General features: G+C 34.8%; 1 protein-coding gene across 1 annotated transcript in view; it reads left to right on the top strand.

Moving 5' to 3' along the window:
• Positions 1 to 23,932, top strand: part of USH2A (usherin) — a 761,558-nt gene that overhangs the window by 200,648 nt on the left and 536,978 nt on the right. Inside the window, exon 16 of the mRNA XM_087424358.1 lies at positions 17,854 to 18,012. Coding sequence (XP_087280484.1) covers positions 17,854 to 18,012 — 159 coding nt within the window. The remainder of the gene's footprint in view (positions 1 to 17,853; positions 18,013 to 23,932) is intronic.

Raw genomic sequence — 23,932 nt, 5'->3', positions numbered from 1 at the left:
AATTGTTTCAGGCTTTGCAAGGTGGGGCAAACCCCCTATGTGGGTTTTTGAGAATCACAAGTCATCTGCAGCTGACAAGCCCTGCTGCCCACAGGTCCACACGCACCGTCAACACAGTCCTGCCCCGTGTGTGCGCCCCGACCTCCCGAAGCGAACCCAGTCTCTCCACGGCGGAAGCCCCACACTCTCCACCACCGCCCCACACTCTCCACCCACTCCTTGTGCTCGCCCTGCCCCACTGAAGTCGGCTCAGTTGCCAGGCTGCAGAGAATCCAGTCACCAGCAATCTATGCAGACCCACAAGTTGCCTGAGGGCTTGTTGTTGGGTGGGGCCAGTCTCTAGGGTGGGCTGCCTGCCCTGGCTGAGCTGGATTAAATCTGTGCTCTAGCTGGTGGGGCAGACCTGGGTTAGCAGGCCTCAGGGAGAACTCCAATGGTGTCTTGTCAGCACGCGCACACCGGGCCACAATGGCCACCACCAATGTCCCAGTCCCTGGAGAGGTCTCACCTCTCACCGAGATGCACTCAGGGCCTATCAAGTGAGTCTCTTTTCACCAAAGCACTGTGCACCTTTTTTTCTGGTGATTTTAGGACGCTTTCTGAAACGGGTGAGTTTGCCCGTGGGCCCTTTAAGAGCCGGTTTTAGTTTCTTTGTGAACCGGGTTTTCTGGGGTACTCCCCAATGTTTTAGTAGCAGGCAAAGTCAGATATTCTGCCACTTGTCTCGATTGTGCTGGGTCCAGAAAATGCCCAAAGTGGGGGTGCTCCCCGGCTCAGGGCTCCACTCCTCCAGGGAGGCTGTGGACCTGTGCGCTGCTCCCGGGTGGCCGTGCAGCTGGCGGCTTGTGAAGGCGGCGTTTCTCCTCTCCAGAAGGGAGTTTCTGCCTCCTCTACCTCAGTTAGGATTGTCCGTTGTTTCAGGAGCTCCTCTTATCCAGTTTTCAGTTCTGTCTGAGGGGTAATTTTTCCATGAGTAGTTGTAAATTGGCTGTGTCTGCGGGAGGAGGTGAGTTCAGAGTCTGCCTAGGGCGCCATCTTGACCAGAGCCTGCCATCCATAATCCTTTCAATATACTGCTGAATTTGGTTTGCTAGTATTTTATTGAGGATTTTTGCATCAATGTTTGTAAGATATATTATTCTGTAGCTTTCTTTTATTGGAGTGTCTTTGGTATCAGGGTAATTTCGGCCTCACAGAAGGAGTTAAGAAGTTTCCCCTCCTCTTCAAATTTTTGGAAAAGTTTGAGAAGAATTGGTATTAGTTCTTCTTTAAATGTTTGGTAGAATTCACCAGTTAAATCATCAGGTCCAGTGCTTTTTTTTGTCAGGAGACTTTTGATTACTGATTCAGTCTCCTTACTAGATATAGGTTTATTCAGATTTCTATCTCTTTGTGATTTAGTCCTGGTAAATTTTGTATTCTAGAAATCTGTCTAGTTCATCTAGGTTATCCAGTTTGTTGGGGTACAGTTGTTCATAGTACTCTCTTATAAACCTTTTTATTTCTGTAGAATTGGTAATAATGTCCTCACTTTCATTTCTGATTTTAGTAATTTGAGTCCTCTCTTTCTTTTCTTAGTCCCTGTAGGTAAAAGATTGTCAATTTTATTGATCCCTTCAAAGAACTAACTTTTGGTTTCATTGATTTTCTCTATTGTTTTTTTCTATTCTCTATTTTGTTTATTTCTACTCTCATTTTTATTATTTTCTTACTTCTAGTAGCTTTTAGTTTAGTTTGTTCTTCTTTTTCTAGTTCCTTAAGTAGTAAAGTTAGGTTGTTGATGTGAGACCTTTCTTGTTTTTTTAATGTGAATGTTTATAGTAATATAATTCCCCCTTAACACTGCTTTTGGTGCACTCTATAAGTTTTGATATGTTATATTTTCATTTTCATTCATCTCTATTTACTAATTTTTCTTGTGATTTATTCTTTAATCCTTTGGTTGTTTAAGGCTGTGTTGTTTTATTTCCACAAATTTGTGAATTTTCCAGTTTTACTTCTCTTGTTAATTTCTAACTTCATCCCATTGTTATCAGATAAGATATCTTGTATAATATCTATCTTTTAAAATCTATTGAGACTTAAATTGTGGCCTTACATGTGGCCTATCTCTGGAAAATGTCCTATGTGCACTTGAGAAAAATGTGTATGCGGTTGTTGTTGGGTAGAGTGTTGTGTATATTTCTGTTAGATATAGTCAGTTTCTTGTGTTGTTTAAGTCCTCCATTTCCTAATTTATCTTCTTTCTGCTTGTTCAATCCATTATTGAGAGTGAGGTGTTGAAGACTTCAACTATTATTGTAGAGCTGTCTATTTCTCCCTTCAATTCTGTCAGTTTTTGCTTCATATCTTTTGCTAATCTGTCATTAGGTGCACAAATTTTTATAATTGTTGTATCTTCTTGCTGTATTGAACCTTGCTATATTAATATATTTAATGAATATTAATTATTTGTATCTTGTAGTGTTTTGGGATTTAAAGTCTATTTTGTCTGATATTAGTACAGCCACCTGTTCTCTCTTTTGGTTACTATTTTCATGGAATATCTTTTTCCATTCTTTCACTTTCAGTCTATTTGTGTCTTTGGACCTAAAGTGAGTCTCTTGTAGACAGTGTACAGTTGGAGCATGTGTGTTTATCCATTCTGCCAATCTATGTTTTGATTGGAGGGCATAATCCATTTACATTTAAAGTAATTACTGATAAGGAGGGATTGTTTCTGTCATTTTGCTATTTGTTTTCTATATACCATATAGATTTTTTTGTCCCTCATTTCCTGTATTACCGTCTTCTTCTGTGTTTAGTTGAGTTTTTAGTAAAGTGTTTAAATACCTTTCTCATTTCCTTTTGTGTATATTCTATAGTTATTTTCTTTGCAGTTTCCATGGAGATTACATTTACCATCATAAACTTATAACACTCTAATTTGAATTTATGCCAACTTAACTTCAGTACCTTACAAAAACTTTGTTCATTTACAGCTCCTTCCTCACTCCTTACAGTTGATGTCACAAAATTACATCTATATACATTGTATGTCCCCAAACATAAACTAATCATTCTTTTAATTGCATTAGTATCTTAAGTTATGTGGAAAATAACATGTGGAGTTACAAACCAAAGTTACAATAATGTAAGCTTTTAGACTAACAAGTTTAAAAGAATATATTTCTTTCTCAAATCATGTAGAAGACAAAAAGTGGAATTACAAATCAAAGTTACCATAATGCTAGCTTTTATCATTGCCCATATATTTACCTTTATTGAGATTTTTATTTCCTTATATGGCTTTGATTTACTATCTAATCTCCTTTCACTTCACCCTGCAGGACTCCCTTGAGTATTTTTGCAAAGCATATCTAGTGGTAACAAACTCCATCAGCTTTTGCTTATCTGATGTCTTAATTTTTCCCTCACACTTGAAGGACAGTTTTGCTGGTTATAGGAGTCTTCATTGACAGTTTATTTTTGTTTTAGCACTTTGAATATATTGGCCCACTGCCCTCTGGCCTCCAAAGTTTCCGATGAGAAATCTGCTGATAATCTTATTGAGAATCCCATGTATGTAACAAGTCACTTTTCTCTTGCTGCTTTCAACATTCCCACTATCTTTGGCTTTTGAAGCTTTGATTATAGTGTGTCTTAGTATGAGTCTCTTTGAGTTCGTCTTACTTGGAGTTCATTGGGCTTCTTGGATGTTTGTATGCATGTCTTTCATCAGATTTGGTGAATTTTTAGCTATCATTTCTTCAAATATTCTCTCTGCCCTTTCTCTCGCTTCTCCTTTTGGGATGCCCACAATGTATATATTGGTCCACTTGATGGTGTCCCTCAGGTCTCTTAGACTCTGTTCATTTTTCTCTCATCTTTTTTATTTCTGTCCTTCAGACTCAATATTTTCATTTCCCCATCTTCAGGTTCACTGATTCTTTCTTCTTCCTGTTCAAATCTGCCTTTGAATACCTCTAGTGAACTTTTTTGTTTCAATTATTGTAATTTTCATCCCCAGAATTTATTTTTGGATTCTTTTTAGATTTTCTGTCTCTTTATTAATATTTCCATTCTATTCATATATCATTATCATGACTCTCTCTACATCTTTCCTTAGTTTTTTGAGCATCTTTACAATGGTTGTTTTAAAGACTTGCTTAGTAGATCTGCCGTCAGGGATTTTTCAGGAACAGTGTCTGTTGATTTATTTATTTATTTTTGAATGAGCCACACTTTCCTGTTTCTTTATATGCCTGTTATTTTTTGGATGAAAACTGGACATTTGAATCTAAGAATGTAGTCACTCTGGAAATCAGATTGTCCCTCTTTCCCAGGGCATTCTGTTTTCTGTATTTGTTTTGTTTTCTGAACATTTTAGGCTCTTTCTGTGCCAAGTATCAGCCTAAAGTATTAACTTAAGGTCTTCTCAGATCTTTTCTGAGCCTGTGCCTTTCTCTTGACATACTTGGTCACTTTTTAATTTTCCTTGCATGTGTGGTTGCCTTTTAATGTCTTAGTCTTTAATGTCTGATTCCCAAAAGTGGAAAAGGAGACAAATGAAGAGGGGGCAGCGTGCTGGCCCTTTAAATCCCCTGGAAGTCACTTTAACCAGAGTGTGTGAACTTGCAACAAAGGGGGTTGTGCCACAACAATTGGCCACCATCCTCTTTGTCTGTACCTTACTGATCAGAAGCAGCAATCAACAATCAGAGTATAGATTCTCAGTATCTGGAGGTCAGGGTCCTTTTCTCCCACTCTGGCTCCTGCAAGCTGTGTGCAAACTTTTTCAGGAACACGTGCACACCTGCCTGCCATGAGCAGGCAAGGGAGAATGAATAGCTGCTACTGTGCTAAGACCTGAAATTGACTTAAATTAACTGCAATTTACCATCCAAGAACTCCCCTGGAAGTTGCAAGCCTTCAATAGACACCTGAGTTCCAAAATAGTTACATTAGATAGATTCTGCCAGTACAGTTTTTGTCTGGGTGGGGACACAGATTCCTGGTGCTTCCTACTCTAGCATCTTCCCAGAATTCTGTATGGCTCTCATTTTATTGACAGCTTTATTAAAGTATAATTTGTATATCATAAGTTTAACAATTTTAGGTGTACAGTTTGATTAATTTTAGTAAATTTATGTAAACATAACAATAATCCAGTTGTAGAACACTTGTATCACTTCAAAAAGTTCCCATGTGCCCCTATCTAGTTAATCCCCACTCCCACTTCTAACCCAAAGCAACCAATTATCTGATTTTTGATGCAACAATTTTATCTTTCCTAGAAATTTTATATAAATAAAATCATACAATTTTAGGCTTTTGTATGTAGCTTCTTTCTCTTAGCATAATGTGTTTGAGATTCATTCAAGTTATTGTCTCAGTAGTTTGTTCCTTTTAATTGCTGAGTAGTCTACCATTTTATGGATATATTACATTTTGTCTATCCATTGATCAGTTTTTGGACATATATATTTTTTCCAGTGTTGGTCTATTATGAATAATGCTTCCATGAACATATGGGTACATGTCTTTGTGTCTCTTAGATATACCTACCAGTAAAAAAGGGTGGTTTGTATAGAGAGTATATTTTGAGTATTTTTAGAAATTGCCAAATTATTTTTCATCATCGCTATACCATTTTACGTTTCCACCAGCCAGTTTTGAGAGATCTAGTTTCTCAGCAACATTTGGCATTAACTTTATTTCATTATAACTATTTAATGAATGTGTAGTGGTATCTCATTGTGGTTTTAATTTGCATTTTCTTTAATGATGAATGCTATTAAGCATCTTTTCGTGGGCTTATTTACCATTCTTGTTTTTTCTTTGGCAAAATGTTTTTTAAATCATTTGCCCAGGTTTTAACTGAGTTATTTTTCTTCTTATTGAGTTAAAGAATTCTTTATATATTTGAGATACAATTTGTAAATATTTCCTCCCATTCTGTGGATTATTTACTCATTTTCTTAATGGTATGTTTTAAAAACCAAAAGCTTTTAATTTTGATGAAATCTAACTTACTGAGGTTTTCTTTTATAGATCATATCTTTGTGTCCTAAACATCTTTGCTTTACACAATGTAACAAAGATTTTATCCTATGTTTTGATCTGAACACTTTGAAAATTATTAACTTTTACATTTAAGTCTATGAAATATTTTGAATTAATTTTGTGTATTGTGTGAAGTAAGCATCTAAGTTATTTTATTTTTATTTTTTGGCACATGGATATCCAAATGTTCCTGTAATATTTGTTGAAATGACTACCCTTTTCTTATTGTATTGCTGAGGCAACTATGCAAAAAATCAACTTATGCCATAGCTAACATTATACTCAATGGTGAAATACTAAATACTACAAGGATGCCCACTTTTATGCTAATCAGTGTTGTATTGGAAATTCTAGCCAGAGCTGTAAACAAGAAAAAGAAATAAAACGCGTCCAGAGCCAGCCCTGATGGCCTAGTGGTTAAAGTTCAGTGCACTCCACTTCAGCGGCCCGGGTTTGTTTCCCGGGTATGGAACCACATTACTCATCTGTCAGTAGCCATGCTGTGGCAGCGGCACACATAGAAGAACTAGAACGACCTAACAGCTAGAGTGTACAACTATGTACCAGGACTTTGGGGAGGAAAAAAAAGAGAGGAAGATTGGCAATAGATGTTAGCTCAGGAAAATCTTTCCCCGCAAAAAAAAAAAAAAGGAATCCAAATTGGAAAGAAGTAAAACTATCTCTATTTGCAGATGACATCATCCTATATATAGAAAGTCCCGAAGAATTCACATGAAAGCTAGTAGAGGTAATAAACAAATTCAGCAGAGTTGCATGTTACAACATCAACCCTCAAAATCAGTTGTGTTTCTATACACCAGCAATGAACTATTTGGAGAGGAAATTAAGAAAGCAATTCCATTGACATTGGCATCAAAAAGAATGAAATACTTAGTGATAAATTTAGCTAAGGAGATGAAAGACTTGTACACTGAAAGATATGAAACGCTTCTGAAAGAAATTAAAGAAGGCATAAATTGATGGAAAGAAATCCCATATTTATAATTGGAAGACTTAATATTGTTAAGATGTCAACATTAACCGAGGTGGTCTACAAGTTTAATGCAATTCCTATAAAAATCCCAATGGTGTTTTTTTGGCAACAATAGAAAAACCCATCTTAAATTTAAATGGAATCTCAAGGGACCCCAAATAGCCAAACAATCTTGAAAAAGAAGACACTTGGAGGACTCAGAATTCCTGACTTCAAAAATAACTATAAATTTATATTAATCAAAATTATGTGGCACTGGCATAAAGACAAACATATAGACCAGTGGAATAGAGTATAGAGAACCTGGAAATAAACCCTCACATATATTGGCAATTGATTTTGACAAGGGTACCAAGACCATTTAATGGAGAAAGCACAGTATTTTGAGCAAATGATACTAGGAAAACTGAATATCCACGTGCAAAAGAATGAGGTTGGACCCTTACCGTATAGTATATACAAAAATGAACTCAAAATGGATCAAAGACTTAAACTTCGCTAAAACTATAAAATTATTAGCAGAAAACATATGGGAAATAACTTCATGAAACTAGACTTGGTAAGAACTTCTTGGATATGACATCAAAGGCACAGACAATAAAAGAAAAAATAGATAACTTGGACTTTATCAAAATTAAAATTTTGTGCATCAAAGTGCACTATCAAGAAAGTGAAATGGCTACCCACAGAATGGGAGAAAATATATACAAATCACATATCTGTTAAAGGGATTAATATCTAGAAAATATAAAGAACTCTTACAAGTCAACAACAAAGAAAGCAACTCAATTTAAAAATGAGCAAAGGATTTGAATAGCCAATTCTCCAAAGAAGATATACATATGGCCAGTAAGCACATGAAAAGACGCTCAACATCATTAGTTATTAGGGAAATGCAAATCAAAACCACAATGAGATACCACTTCACACCCATTTAGATGGCTGTTATCAAAAAAACATAAAATAGGTTTTGGCAAGGATGTGGAGAAATTGGAACACTTATGCATTGCTGGTAGAAATGTAAAAAGTTGCAGTCGCTGTGGGAAGGGGATTGGTGGTTACTCAAAAAGTTAAACACAGAATTACTGATACACTTCAACAATTTGACTCCTTAGATAAATATCCCAAAGAGTTGAAAGCAATACTTCAAACAGATGTTTGTACACCAACGTTCATACAGCGTTATTCACAATATCTGAAAGGTAGTAAAAACCCAAGTGTCCATCAAAAGATGAACAGATAAAGAGAATATGGTATGCACGCACAATTGAATATTATTCATCCAAAAAAATGAATGAAATTCTGATACAATATAGATAGTACAATAGAGATGAACTTTGAAAACATTATGCTAAGCAAAATAAGTCAAACATAAAAGAAAAAATACTTTATGATTCTACTTATATCAGGTACCTAGAATAGGCAAATTCGTAAACACAGAAAGTAGAATAATTGTTATCAGGGACTGGAGGGATGAGGAATGGGGAGGTATGGTTTAATGGGTACAGAGTTTCTGTTTAGGATGATGAAAAAGTTCTGCAAGTGGATAGTGGCAATGGTTGTACAACATTGTGAATGTATTTAATGCCACTGAAATGTACACCTATGTGCATACATAATCATGTAGCCCATGAACATAGACAATTTTACTTCGTTTCCAGTATTATCCTTCTAATTTCTTTTTCTTGCTTTGAGGACTTGTTAGAACCTCCAGTTAAATGTCAAATAGAAGTACTGAGAACACACATCCCTGCCTCATTCCAAATAGAAGTACTGAGAACACACATACCTGCCTCATTCCTTATTGTAGGGGGAAACCTTCAGTATTTCCCCATTAAGTATATTAGCTGTAGGTTTTCTATTGATGCACTTTATCAAGTTTAGAAAATTCCCCTCTATTTCTATTTTGTTTAGAGTTGTTTTTTTAATCATGAGTGGGTATTGTTTTTCATCAAATGCTTTCTATGCTTCTATTGAGATGATCATATAATTTTTGTCTTTTATTTTATTGATATGATGTATTAAATTAATTGATTTCCAGAGACTAAATTTTTCATTTCTGAAACAAATGCCTGTTAGTTATGGTAAATAATTCTTTTTATATCTTGAGATATGGTTTTAGTTTGCTTATATTTTAAGATTTTTTACATGTAAATCCATGAGGGATATTGGTCTATAGTTTTATGTTCTGTAATTATCTTTTTGCACATGTGATGTCAGCATGATACTGGCCAGATAAATAAAATGAATTAGGAAATATTAATTTCTCCTCTGTCTTTTGAAAGAGTCCTATTGGATTTGTATCATTTCTTCCTTACATGTATGATAGAATTCACCAGTGAAATATCTGGACTTGGGTTATCTGTAGGGGCTTTTACATTACTAATTGAATTTCTTATTTTGTATAGGTCTATTTCTAATTTTTAGCCAGTTTTGATAATTTGTGTCTTTAAGAATTTTAGTTTTCTGAGGGATGAAGCTTAGATAAATGATTTTAGATCTTCTTTCCAATATATGCATTTCTCTTGATATATGCATTTAATACCATATATTTCCTCCTAAACACTGCTTTTGCTGCATCATACAAATTTCGATAAGTTTCAGCTTCATTTAGTTCAAAATATTTTAAAATTTATCTTGAGATTTCTTCTTTGGTCCATGTGTAATTAGAAGTGTGTTGTTTAATCTCAAAATATTTATGGATTTTCTATTTATTTTTCTGTTACTGATTTCCAATTTAGTTCTACTGTAGGCTGAGAATATACTTTCAATGATTTGTATAATTTTAAGTTCATTAACATGTGTTTTGTAGCCCAGAAGGTGGTCTATCTGGGTAAATATTTCATGTGAACTTGAGAAAAATTTGTGTTAGATGGAATATTCTATAAAAATTAGTTAGATCGAGCTGGTTCACAGTGTTCTTCAGGTCAACTGTATCCTTACTGATTTTCCGGCTGCTGAATCTATCAGGTACTGGAAAGGTGGTGAAGAATTCTCTGACTTTAATAGGATTCATCTATTTTTCATTGCAGTTCTATCAATTTTTGCCTCAAATATTTCAATGCTCTGTTTTTTGATGCATTCTATTCTTGATAATTGACTTCTTCTTCATTATGTAATGCTCCTCTTTTTTTTCCATATTCTGAAGTCTGTTTTGTCTGAAATGAATATAGCTACTCTAGCTTTCTTTTGATTTGTTAGCACAATATATTTTTTCATCCCTCTATTCTTACCATATCTGTTTCTTTACATTTAAAGTAGGTTAAACTACCACATATAGGTGTTGTTTTCATTCATTCTGTCAGTCTCTGTCTCTTAATTGTTGAATTTTGACCATTCACATTTAAAGTAATGATTGATATATCTAGGATTGGAAATTCTGGGTCGTATGAACTCTGTGTTTAACCTTTTGAGGAACAGCCAGACTGTTTTCCAAAGTAGATGTGCCATTTTACATTCTTACCAACAATGTATGAAGGTTTGAGTTTCTCCACATCCTCACTAACACTTAGTTATCTGTCTTTTTAGTCATAGCCATCATAGTGGGTGTGAAGTGCTATCTCATTGTGGTTTTGATTTCCATTTTCCTGGTGTATAATGATGTAAAACATCTTTCCATGTGCTTATTGACCATTTCTACATCTTCTTTGGAGAAATGTCTATTCAAGTAGTTTGACCCTCTTTGGGTTATTTGTCTTTATTACTGAGTTGTAATTGTTCTTTAGAAATTCTAGGTACAAGTGCTTTATCAGCCATATAATTTGCAAATGTTTCTTTCTCATTCTGTGCGTTGTCTTTAAACTTTCTTGATAGTTTTGAAGCAGAGTTTTTAATTTTTATGAAGTCCTATTTATTTTTTTCTTTTGTTGCTTATGCATTTGGTGTCATATCTAAGAAACCATTGCCAAATCCAAATTTATGAAGATTTACTCTTATGTTTTCTGATAAGAATTTTATAGTTTTAGCTCTTATGCTTAGGTCTTTGATCCATTTTGAATTAATTTTTTTATATGGTATGAGTTAAGGCTCCAGTTTTGATCCTTTGAATGTGGCTATCCAGTTGTATTAGCACCATTTGTTGGAAAGACTGTTCTGTCCCTGGGTACTTGGCAATCTTGTTGAAAATCAGTTTACTATGTTCTGTTGCCTTTTAATCTATATTTTTATGTTATTTTATTAATGGCTGCTCTAAGAATGAGAATATACATCTTGTTTGCCACAGTCTACTTCAGGTTTGTACTGACTTAATTCTAGTAAAATATAACAACTATGCTCTGATATAGCTTCTTTTAATTCCCTATCTTTGTGTTATGATTATGTGTATGCATGTGTGTGTATATGTGTGTGCATGTGTGTATATGTTTGTATATGTATGTATATATATTAAACCCACTATACTAATATAATTATAATTATTGTTTCAACCAATAATAGGATTTTTTAAAGTGATTTGAAAGAAGAAAAGAGAACATGAGTACCAAACACACACAGTTTTTAATATTTACCTATATATTTACCATTTCTGGTGTTCTTCCTACCTTCCCATGATTCAGTTTATTCTCTGTGTCATTTCTTTTTAGCCTGATGGATTTCTTTAGTATTTTTGTAGGGCTAGTCTGCTAGCAATGAAATCTCTCAGGTCTTTAAAAATTATTTGAGAATACCTATTTTTACTTTCATTTTTGATGGGTAATTTTTTCTAGATATAGAATTGTTGTTACCAAGAATTCTTTTTTATTTTAGAACTTTAAATGTGTAATTCACTACCTTCTGGCCTCCATTGTTTCTGTCAGCCTATATTGTATTTTTCTTTGACTGTGTATGAGTTGTTCAGTCTTTTTTTTCTGTTCTTTGGATTGAATAAATCATATTGCTGTATCTTTAAGTTCTGTGTATTGCTTTATCTTCAAGTTTACTGAATCTTTCTTCTTTCATTTCAAATCTGTCAGTAAGCCCTTTCTAGGGAAGTTTCCATTTCAGTTACTATGCTGTTCAACTCTGGTATTTGATGTTTTTACACATTCTATTTCTTTATTGAAATTCCCTTTTCATTGAATCATCATCATCATATTTTTCTTTAATTTGTAGAACATATTTATAGTAGCTGCTTTGATGTGTTTATTTGCTACACTCAATACTGGGGACCATTAGGAGTCTGTTTCTATTTACTGCTTTTTTTTATAAGTATGGTTCACATTTTCTTTGAGTGTCTTATAATTTTATGTTGAAAACACTCAAGTTGTTAACATTTTTTTTTTTTAGAAATTTGCATGAGCTTAAATTGTAGCAAACTTTCTCCTCTGCAGTGTGCAGCTGCTAATGTCTCTAAATCAGTTTTTTTTTCTTTAAATTTTAGGTTTTACTTGCCTGGCTTCCTAGGAGTCACCCTAGGATTCCAGATTGGTCTGAACCAGCCAATGATTTGGACAGTGCTGTGCACAAATACTTTTAGATCATACAGCTTCTGCCAATCAATATTTGCATGAGTTGGGAAATGCGTTCAGAGTTATACCTAGTTCTCTGTTCTCCCAGGGCTTTTATTTTTCACCTCACTCTGTTGGTTTTTCCTTACCCATACATCGTTTCCCAGCCAGCCAGGCACTGGGGAGGGCTTATCTAAGGCCTTCTATGTCTCTCTTCTATCCAGGATCTCCTGGTTTATTCTCTGATAAGTTCACCACTTGACCCAGCTGGGAGCACATCCTCAAGCTAGCAAATTTGTGGGTTTTCCTCATTGTTCCCAAATGAGTCTGCTACTTTTAGATGGCAAAGCTATGAATTCTTGCCCCCAACCCAAATTAAGTCAGTCAATCCCCTGTGGTGCCAAAGCTGCTGATATTTATAGCCAGCCCTACTCTGGTAAAACTAACATACTTGATTATGGAACTGGGAGTAAGAGAGAAACCCCATACAAAAAGGCTACAGACTCTTGCTGTTCCTACTCAGATCTGTACCAGTTTTTCAAGAATAAATGTTCTCAATTTATTGTCTGCCTAGGGTTGATTTAGAGTTCCCAGAAATGGTTATTTTGACTGTTTGTCCAGTTCTGTATCACTGAACTCTTCATACTGGCTTAATTAGAAGCATCTTAACCTCCTTTTCCTATTTAAATATCTTTTATAATTTTCTATATATTGCTTTCTTTTTTAATCTCATCTATGGGAGACTTTTAAGTTGTTCTCAATAGTCATCATCCACTTGTTTCAGATTAATAGAGCTTAGAGCTGGGTTCATGACCACATCTCCCCCTGTATTGCGTTGTCACCAAACTTCTGGCCGAAATGATGTTGGCAAAAGTGTGGGAGTCTTTTTTTGTTTTTTTTAAAGATTTTATTTATTTATTTTTTCCCCCCAAAGCCCCAGTAGATAGTTGTATGTCATAGCTGCACATCCTTCTAGTTGCTATATGTGGGACGCGGCCTCAGCATGGCCAGAGAAGCGGTGCGTCGGTGCACGCCTGGGATCCGAACCTGGGCCGCCAGCAGCAGAGCGCGCACACTTAACCGCTAAGCCACGGGGCCGGCCCAGTGTGTGGGAGTCTTGAATTGTGCCCTCATAGGCACAGGGCATGACCTACATCTCTCCTTTTCTCTTTCTCGCTGAATTGGTTGTGGACATGGTGGTCATCCACTTGGGACCATGTATACAAGGATAACCTTCTAAGGATGGCAAAGCAAAAAGATAGAGGAAGTCTAGACACCTGTTTTCACAGGCACAGCAGTCCCAGCCTTTTATGAGAGTGAGGGAAAGGGACACCCCCCCCCACACACACACAGAACGTTTTATCTAATATTATGGTTCTTCTCTGTTCCAACCAATCGTTGTTGAGTAGAATCAGGTCCAGATCAGTAGTTTTCATCACCTTTTTTTCTTAGTTGTAATTATTAAGAATACATTTCACAAATTCACAGTGCTCTTCTTTTAGCAGAATGAGACTCCCGCAAAGAATTTACATGTTTGGAGTCCCCTCTAGCCACCATTGCTCTATGTTATCTCATCATCTGGTTTTGGATTTGAAAAACGAAAGCATCATCTATTTTCCCCATGTACTCAGACAACCTATGGTATAATTCCACAATGTTATTTCTGTTCCTTGTTTCATTTATTTTAAACCATGTATTCTCCAGTATCTTTCTGGTGTTAGACTTATGAATTCCCTGCAAGATATGCATGTGATCATTTTCTCATTAGGATATTAAGATAGAGCATTATTTTCCCATTAGAAAATATTATTTTATGTACCTGTTGCCAAAGAAGGTCTTTACAATTCTTGGATGTAGGAATCAGGGAGTCCTCACTGCATATTTTGAGGGTAAAGAGAGAGAAGGTTGTATTAACTGGACAATTACCTAAAAAATACACACACACACACACACACACACACATCATTTTATCCTCTGAATAACCCTGAGGGGTAGACATTGTCATCCTCTTACTGTAAATGAGGAAAAGTTCAAAGAGTCCAATAGAAATTTGACCACAATCATACAATTACCAAAGTTCCCAAGCTGAGTGTAAAGCTCATGGCTCCCAAACCAATGGGCGTAGTCACAATATTACACTTTCTTTCCTTAAAAGAGAGTTTGTCATAGACAAAGACCATTCTTCGCCATTTTGATGAATGAATATGTGACCATTTTCTCAGAATTCTACTTTCAGCACATAAGGAGTGGGTTCAAGTTATCTCATGCCTAGAATTTCATAATATTTATTCTTAAAATGGTATTGAACCATCTAAACCTTCAGGTCTATGAAAATTCTCATTTAAATGTCAAACAGGCACTATTCTTTTATACTGTCAAGCTGGATGAGATTGTGGTTAGAGATGGTCATAACAAGTAAACTTGAAACATTTGAAAGAGCCTATGTCTGTATGTGTGTGTGTGTCAATATGTTTGCTGCAGAGGAGATTTTCATGTAATGCAAATCATTTTCTACACCCTTTGACATGGGACTGAAACATCTATCTCTCTTCAGTCACCCCAAAAGTATTTCGCTGTCTTAGACAATAGTCTGAGGGTCAGATTTGGTTGCTCTAACTCTGAAATCTGTTGTGTTCCTGATAGCATGCAGAATTTTAGATGTAATCACTAATATTCACTAAAAAATATTAAATTACCGTGGATTGCAAGGCTCTTTGAGAGTGCTATGAATGAAACAGTTTATGAATCTTTGTGGTTCCAACAAGAACAACAGGATTTAGAGCCCTAAATTAAAATTCACTGAGAGGTCAAATGCACTGTGGGTGTCCAACCAATCAAAGTGACCATGTCAAATACGGAAAATCCTTGGATTCAAACACATTAGGTGCTATTTGGAAATAATTCTCTTTTCGTGTGTCATGTTTGAGATTGTTACTTCTCTTGTCCTGTATCTAAATAGGCATATGGACAGTTAGAATTTGAATATAAAAATGCGAATTCCAAAGGAGAAAAAAAGATAAATAAAAGAGTAAGAATGAGAGTGCATCTGGTTTGAATATTTTTATTTAAAAATATGACGTCAATATTATCTACCATAGGATTAGAGACATTGTCTTTAGGAAGCCTATGTATAATATATGGAATTTTATACATTTCCAATTCAGTGCTCTGAAATACTTTCTTAAAATGTTATTAATGGAGTATATCACGTCTTTAAAATGGAGTGTATCACTCATGAGTACTGATGAATTAGTGATAGCTCGTAGCTGAAAGTCTTTGCCTGGTATGCAGGATAACTTCCCTTTACTACTCCCTTCCTCACCCTGCTTTATCCCCCAAGACTTTATATGGTCTGCATCAGCAGGCTCCTTTGCCCTCTGACTTTCAGTTCAACTATGAGCAGGAACATACCAGTCATCTGGAGGGCTGGCAGAAAGGGAAGTCGGAATATTTAATTCCCAGGTCCCCATCTCAGTGTAGGAGTGGCCTTGAACTGGTTGTATCCCCTATGAGTGGCCACAGCTCCAGTCAAGTGATGCTCTCCATACAACCCTTTCTGTCTCTGAGTGCTGTGTCCCTACAAGCTAGGGCTATTGTGTAGAAAAAAGAAAACATAGCAACCTGACTGCGTATCTTTACAAAGACCTGACTACAAAGTTGGCCTTTGCCTGGACTCTGGCAACTTGGATTTTGTGAGGATTCCCACCATCCTCAACACTGATAAGAGTGGCTCACTGTCTTTTAAATTTTCTACAAAGTATATGGTTTATGCTTAACACCTGCCTTCCTTCTGGGAGTCTGGAATTGGGGTACATGCCAGACAGAGGCTGCCTATGTGAACATCCCCCAATACAAACCTGGACACTGAATTTCTAATGAACTTCCCTGGTTGGCAACATGTCACACATTGTCACAATGCATTGGTGGGGGGATTAAGCGGATCCTGTGTGACTGGAAGCTTGTGCCTGGTTTCCCCTGGACTTCCCCCATGTGCCTTTTCCCTCTGTTGATTCTACTCTGTATCCTTTTGCTGTAATAAATCTTAGCCACGAGTAGGACTATATATTATGAGCCCTGTGCGTCCTCCTGGTGAATCTTTGAATTTGGGGGGTGGGGAGTGGTTTTGAGGCCCTCTGACACGAATAGTAAAAGAGCTCTGCTATTACCATATTCTAGAGTATTGCTCCCTTTCTTTTGGTTTTCTTACACTCTGCCTACCCTTTTGAAAACAGTTTCTTTATTAAGCTCTTTATTAAATGACTTAATTTGAATGTACTCTCTCTTTTCTCCTGAAACCTTGACTGTCACCTAGTGACTGCGGGTATTTCATATAAAAATATTGATCATCATTTGATTGACTGATTCATGATTTTAAAAAACTTTTTTAACCATAAGACTAATGGTTTAAAAAATAAGTTAACACAGCAACCTGTACCTTTGACATCTTATTTAATGAGAAATTCTGATTAGATTATGCTTCTCTAAATGGTTGGAGGATTATGCATCTTGTTAAACCAGAAGAGGGTAAATAAACTGCTGGTTGACTGTTCTTAAAAAATAGTTAGACTTTGTTTTTCACTTTTATCTTTAGGTACTCTGGGGAAAAAAAAGAAGGCTTACTCTCAAAAATAGGGAGACTAAGGAAACTATACAGTGATAAGAGACAATGTTTTCATGGTATATATTTATCTTATACAAAATATAACTAAAACAGTGAGATGAGTGCTGTTATGTGCTGATGGAAGCAATCATCTTACCTGTAACAATCGTGGCACCTCTAACAGGTGTTGTAAGCAATCATAGCACCTGTAACAGGTGTGGATGTGTTCACAAAGTACATTCAAACTCTTTCTTGCTAATATTTAGACTATTTAACATCCATAACATCCATAGCTATTTGTATCACCAACTATTATTTTTTCTTTTACACTGTGCTCTGTGAAGCAAGATGAGGCATTGCGCTTAATGGAATGGAAAAGTTACTTTTAAAAATCCAAAAATTATGCTACTTGATTATTTCAAGTTTCAGTGGAACTTACGTATATTAACTTTTAAATAAATTAAGTAGAAAATAAATGTTATGCATCCTTGAATAGTTTCTCAAAAAAAGACAAAGAAATGCTTAATGTAAACTTTTGTGGTTTTTTTCCCCAACCGTATTTGTGTCAGCTGCATTGACCTACGAATTTGTTTTATGCATGTAGATAAAAAGCTTTGTTTTAGAGAACTCATGATGTATACCTTTTGTTTATTAATGTCTTGGTAAACCACAAGTCTTCTTGATAAAGTAATCCTGAATCAGAAAGACCTCTTTGCTGGGTGTCTTACTTCAGTTTACTTGTGTGCTTATTGATTGCCTTTGCTAATAACTGCTCTCTCCATTGTAATTAGCTCCATCCCAGCAACCTCCACCCAGAGGAAAAGTTCAAAGTTCTTCTGCTATCAATCTCTCCTGGAGTCCACCTGATTCTCCGAATGCCCATTGGCTTACTTACAGTTTATTCAGGGATGGTTTTGAAATCTACACAACTGAAGATCAATACCCATACAGTGAGTTTAATGGTTTGGTGATGGAAAGATATAATATTCTGAGAATTGATACATCAGTTAAGTTCTTTGACACTGAGGATAAATGTTGTTGTGGTTTCCTCTGTCTACACAGAGTGTTTCAAGCAGAGAGAGAATTACAAATCTCACTACTAATCAAAGAAATGCAATAAAAATGAGATACTTATATTTGATAAGCCTTTAATGCTTATCAGAGCCTCAGAGATGAAAAAAAACCCACCCTATCCAGCACTGATGAGGATATAGAAGAGCTGGAACTTAACATAAACTGCTGGGATATCTGTGTGGGTTCATTGGTACAATTTTTCATGCAGGATAAATTGTTAAAATGTACGAAAAACCTTCCCCTTTTCATGCCATTTGACTCAGCAACCCTTCTTTAGGAAGTTTGTCTCAAATGAATAGTCATAAATGGACACAATCACAAAAGTTGTCCATACCTACATTATTTGTATTAGTGAAAAATTGGAAAAATTCAGGCATTCAAAAATCTTTCAATAGGTACATGAATCCTGGTACATTGTTAAGTAAATTGCAGTGTATGATGTCCTGTAAAATGATATCTTAGTTTACATATCAATGAATGGAAAATGTTCATGACATATTGTTTAAGGTAATTAAAAGGTATTGAAACAATCTGTGAATTTTATTTTAATTTAAAAATATGTAAAAATACTGGAAGACAATAAACTGACCTATAGTTTTCTCTAGGTGAAAGGATTACAGAAAATTTATCAAATAGTATTTCTGTTATAGTAGGTTCAACTTCTAAAATTCTCAAGTTAAAAATGAGCTTTTAAAAAAGTAGAATCAGAGTACTAATATTTAAGCAAATAATGTAATTTTATGCATATGTTGCTATTTTCACAAAGATAGAACACAACATGAACTTAAATTGAAAGAGGAAGGATGTGAACAAACCATGAAGACTATCTTTGCATCTAGAATTTTTACGAAGATTTTCAAAGAACTTGTAGAAAGCCAACTATTGAGACCTGTTGTCTTTAAAAATATTTACTCAGATGTTTTAGATACGGTTTCCCTCAAGACAGAATGAATAGAAATTTGTACATTTTTCCAGCTCTGTCTTCTCTGATTTTTGCTTGTAGTCATGTTTAGCTACAAGCTAGTTTAAGGAAGTGGTTTAAGAAACATTGGAACAGTGATTCCAATTCAAGTTTCCATTTTGTTCTCTTTATTTAATACCCGATTTTCCAAATTCTCTTTAACATGCTTAATTAGTCAGAAAAGTGTATAAAGCTATGTAGAAATACTGAAGTTCCATAATCTTCCTCAAAATGGTTAGGAGGATGCCTTGTTTTAACATATTGATTGGCTTTAAAACTTCTGCATTGCATACAGGTTTATTCTGTATATATTTTAGTAGATTATATTTTGCACCTAATTCTGTATGACATGCACCTACATTATTATGTCCAGCACTTTTTATTATGTTAACTCTAAATGTCTCTTCAGGACTCTAAGTCTTCTTTGAAGTTAATGGAGACTCTGAACTTTATGATGCAGATTGCAAAGGGAAATGAACATCTGTCTACATCTGCCATGTTGGCAAAGCATCCTAAAAACCTGCTACTAGAATGTTTATTTTCTTCCAAATATCAGCATGATCCAGGTGTCCTGAAACTTAAACTTTTGTGATGGGGAAGAGAGAGTTATAAAAATATTGAAAATGATTTTGAAGATGACAATAACACTGGTTGAATTATTTCTGAAGTTGTGAATTAGGGTCACTCTATTTTCCATACAGCTTAATTCAATAATAAAATTAAAATTCAATGGTATCCTTCAATTCAGAAGATGTTTTCCATAGTAACATATTGTGATCTATTTTATAGATAATTACATGTGAATAAAACACTGGCTCTTTTTCATGATTTCACTTATATAGAATCCAAATAACAGTTTCTTACATAATAAATGTGTGCTCATTCACTAATCAGACATTTATATAATCCTATTAAGCAAGGTATTATTTCCTAAAACCTTATTTTTCATTAAAAAAATGCCACTTCTGGCATTTCTTGACAATCACTATAATTAATGATGTGAAAATTATCTGCATGATGGCATTTGAGCAGTAAGAACAATTGGTTAATGCTGCCAGAACTTTGTATCATTCTAATAATACCCTCATGTTTATTACTCTATTTCCAGTGTGTGTAATATGAAAAGGAAACAGTACTTATATTCAGTTGGATGAACACAAATCTTTGGGTTAAATAAAGGCATTTGGAATTATAGGTGGAGAATCATTGAACTTTTCAAAGAAAATTAATAGTGTTGTCTTCCAAGCAAGTTTAATCATTTGGTTGAGACCATTATAGAATTCCTTGTTAGAATAAAAACTTTTCCTAGCTTGCCTGATGCACTATAGGATTCTCTAGGACAATAGTTTCCAAACTAAGATCATGCACACTAGTGTGTTATCATCTTTAAAGGCTGCAAAGTATTTGTTACTAGTAATAGCACAGTAATAATGGTGAAATAATTTCAAAGTTTTAATAATAAACTTTTAAAAGATAAGTAAAATTTGCATGCTCACAAGCTTGTACATAATCAGCTTTCAAAAATAGAAGAGAAAGGTATAGAGGTCAAATTAGCACATTGGGAATTATACATAATCAGCACCTAATATCGTCTCCACTATAGCCCCCATCTGGTTTGCCTATAGGTATTTTCTGTGTCATAGGTGTGGAGAGAACAGCTATTGTAGGAAATCGCACTCTTCATAGTGTAGCAGTTTTAGGGAGTGATCAATAAATCACACTATTTTTTCCTACTTGAGTTTGGAACTAAAGGAAAACCAAATGTAGGAGTCAGGAAGATGGAAATTAAAAATAAAAATCATCTGCATTACTGATAAAAGCCAGATTGGAGAATACACCCTCTCTCCTGCAGGAAGACAGATTAGAAAAGAGAAAAATCAATGGGCTGATCTGAGCAAGCTCTGTTCCCCACTCCCCAATTTGCAATCAATTAAATCGTTTCTCATTTGGGATGCCATAAGAGGGAAGATAGTCCTCTAGACTAGTGGGGAGATGTTACTCTAAAAAAGTCCTTCTGTAGGGAAATGAAGAGGATGAATATTTCTACATGTGACCATTGCTTACATCAGCTACAGACATTAACACAGTTTAAGTGTAGAGTTTTTGAGAACAATATATCTTAGCGAACCCTGGGATTTCATTTCTACCTTTAATATTATTATCATTTATTATTCCATACCACATCAAGGGATCAATGTGACAAGTGGTAAGATAGTTCAGTTGCCTCTAAGAGAAACAAACAGAAAATATAAGAAGGGAATGAGAAAGAAAACAGAAGATAACAAGCAACTGTTTTTATAAGGCTCTTAATATTCTTGTCTAGAAAAATAAATTGGATATACATGGAAAAATCATTCATTCATTCATTTATTCAATAAAACTTTATTTAGCGCTTACTCCAGATCAGGAGTGGTATGAGCCACTAGAAATACAAAGATGGAAGGAACAGTTCTCATTATTGAGAGTGGAGATAGATAAGTAAACCAAAATTACAATATAATATGTTCAGTGTTGAAATAGAGTAGACTTAAGAGTATTAATAGAGTACTGAGAGTGGGGAGAGGTAACCATGCCTATCGTGGCAGAAATGGTGACTGAGAACCATTGAAAGTTTCACAATAAGGAGCTGACATGTGAGCTGCACTAACTGATTACTGTAGTAGAGGAAGAATAATTCTCATGGAAGAAATTGTATGTGAAAAGGCATGAAGGTGTATGAGAAAATAAAGCACATTCAGGAAACTTGAGCAGTTCCCTGTAGCTTTGGTGGGGGGGTTGTTAGGGGGTGTGCCACAAAGCAGGTTGTGTATTGAAGACCATGAATTAGAGCTGAGGCAAGGAGTGTGAATGTTGTCCTGAAGTGCAGAAGTTTGTGGAAGGAGAACAATTTTCCAAATTCACAGTGAAAGATAGAGCTAATTCTTATCCTTACAAAGGAAAGCAACCTGCTTGATATAATTTCTCTTTTAACCTGAGTATTATTTTTTTGTTATGACCACATTAAGGGAAATCCTATTTATACTCTTTCAATTTCGTTTATTTAGTTCACACTATATGTTGTGTGTACAAATATTCCTACCCAAATATATATTGCCATCCTAATTCTATAATTATTCTAATTACTTATCAAGTAGACTGCTCTGATAGATTTTGATCTTTTGGGATTATATTCCTTTTCTCAAATGCTACAAGCGACCAGGAAGTGCTGAACTTTATTTTAATCATCATCAGGTTATATGTCTTCCAACTTCCAGTTTAAGCTTATGCCAGTCTCTTGGAATATTTAGCAGATATTTAGTTTCATCTTTTAGGTTTTGGTTATTGAAATGTTAGATAGAGCATTTTCCATCATTTTTCTAGCCTTCAATGATTTTTTTTTCAAATTTTGTGAATATTTTCAACAGTATCGTGTGGAATACAGATAAATTTAATTTAATAAATATTTATTGACATGACTATTATATGTAATAGTAACTCCTTGCTGGCTATTATAGACAGAGAAATTTCCCTTATTTTCCCATTGTGACAACAATATTATTACCAAGTATGATGTTCAATTAATATATTTCAAACCAATGTAGTAGTCACTTAAATAACTGATAGAATGAAACTGTTTACCAACTGCTATCAATATATCACAAGCAAATCTTTCTCCTGGAGGATATCACTTTTTTCTAAAGAGTCATAATGAATTTCATCCATCAATTTCACTGATTGATTTAACAAGTATTTATTGAGATTCTACTATGTGCTACAAATACAACGGGGAGTAAGGAGGACATGTTTCTGCTTCGCAGAACATCAAGTCTAGTGTAAAAGAAAGAAAGTTCATCAAGCTATTAAAATAAAATGTGAGAAGGGTTATGTTAAGGGATATATATATATATATACCATATGTATGTTGTAATGGGAGCTCATGGCTAGTTTTGTTTCTTCTATGTCCAAGAAAATATGAAATCTCATCGTATTCTCCCGCTCCTATCCCATTTTAACATGCTTACTGCACTTTTTAAAAAACTTAATATCCACACCCCTCTGCCCTGCAACCCATTTCAATTTTGCAGTGCGGGAAAAGTAAGGAAATAGGAGAGTATTAATCTGGATTTTCTCAGATCATTTAGGTTCTCAGAAGGTAAGAGTTCCCTGGTTTGATTTCACAATAGAAAAACTCACTAATGCAGGAGATAAGAATTAAATATCGATGAGAAAACATTTTTTGGTATTTGGTACTAAACATACTTGGAAGGAAATTAATCAGTGTATATGGTTATTGTTATTAGTATCTCTAAAGGGGAATCTCATGCTGTTCTTGTGCAATCATTTGTCTAAATAGTGATTTTGGTTTTGGTGCGTGTGTCTTTTTGTTATAAGAGTTATATCTAATTAAGAAAGCTTAAAAGAAAAAGTTTTCTTAAAGCATCACAGTTCCAGCTTTCTAGTACAATGACTAATTTCATTTTGGAAAATTTTTGGAGTAGTGTATACTACATTCAAGTAAATGCAGTATTGCATTGTATATTTTTTCTCATATTGCTGTATGGTCTTCATCACTATTGTTTTAAATAGCTACATAATATTAGAATCCTATTAATGTAACAAATTAATATTAGACCAGTATAACCCATTAAGAAATTCCACCTTGATTTACTTAAACATTTCCTATTATAAATAACACATCAATACTTTTACATGCTTCCCTAGGAAATGTTTCCCAAGAATTTACCTAAGGACCACAGTCTGATAGAATACTTTTTAGTGTGTACTTGTTCAAGCTACCAATTTATTGCCTCTCAGTTTCAAACCTACTCTTCATTGCCTGCTTTGTGATAATGGAG

Source organism: Ceratotherium simum, chromosome 36 (assembly GCF_057802395.1).
Source record: "Ceratotherium simum simum isolate JZ-2026a chromosome 36, ASM5780239v1, whole genome shotgun sequence".
NCBI lineage: Eukaryota > Metazoa > Chordata > Mammalia > Perissodactyla > Rhinocerotidae > Ceratotherium > Ceratotherium simum.
The sequence above is the reverse complement of the archived record's forward strand: the minus strand, read 5'-3'. Positions and strand labels throughout refer to the sequence as shown.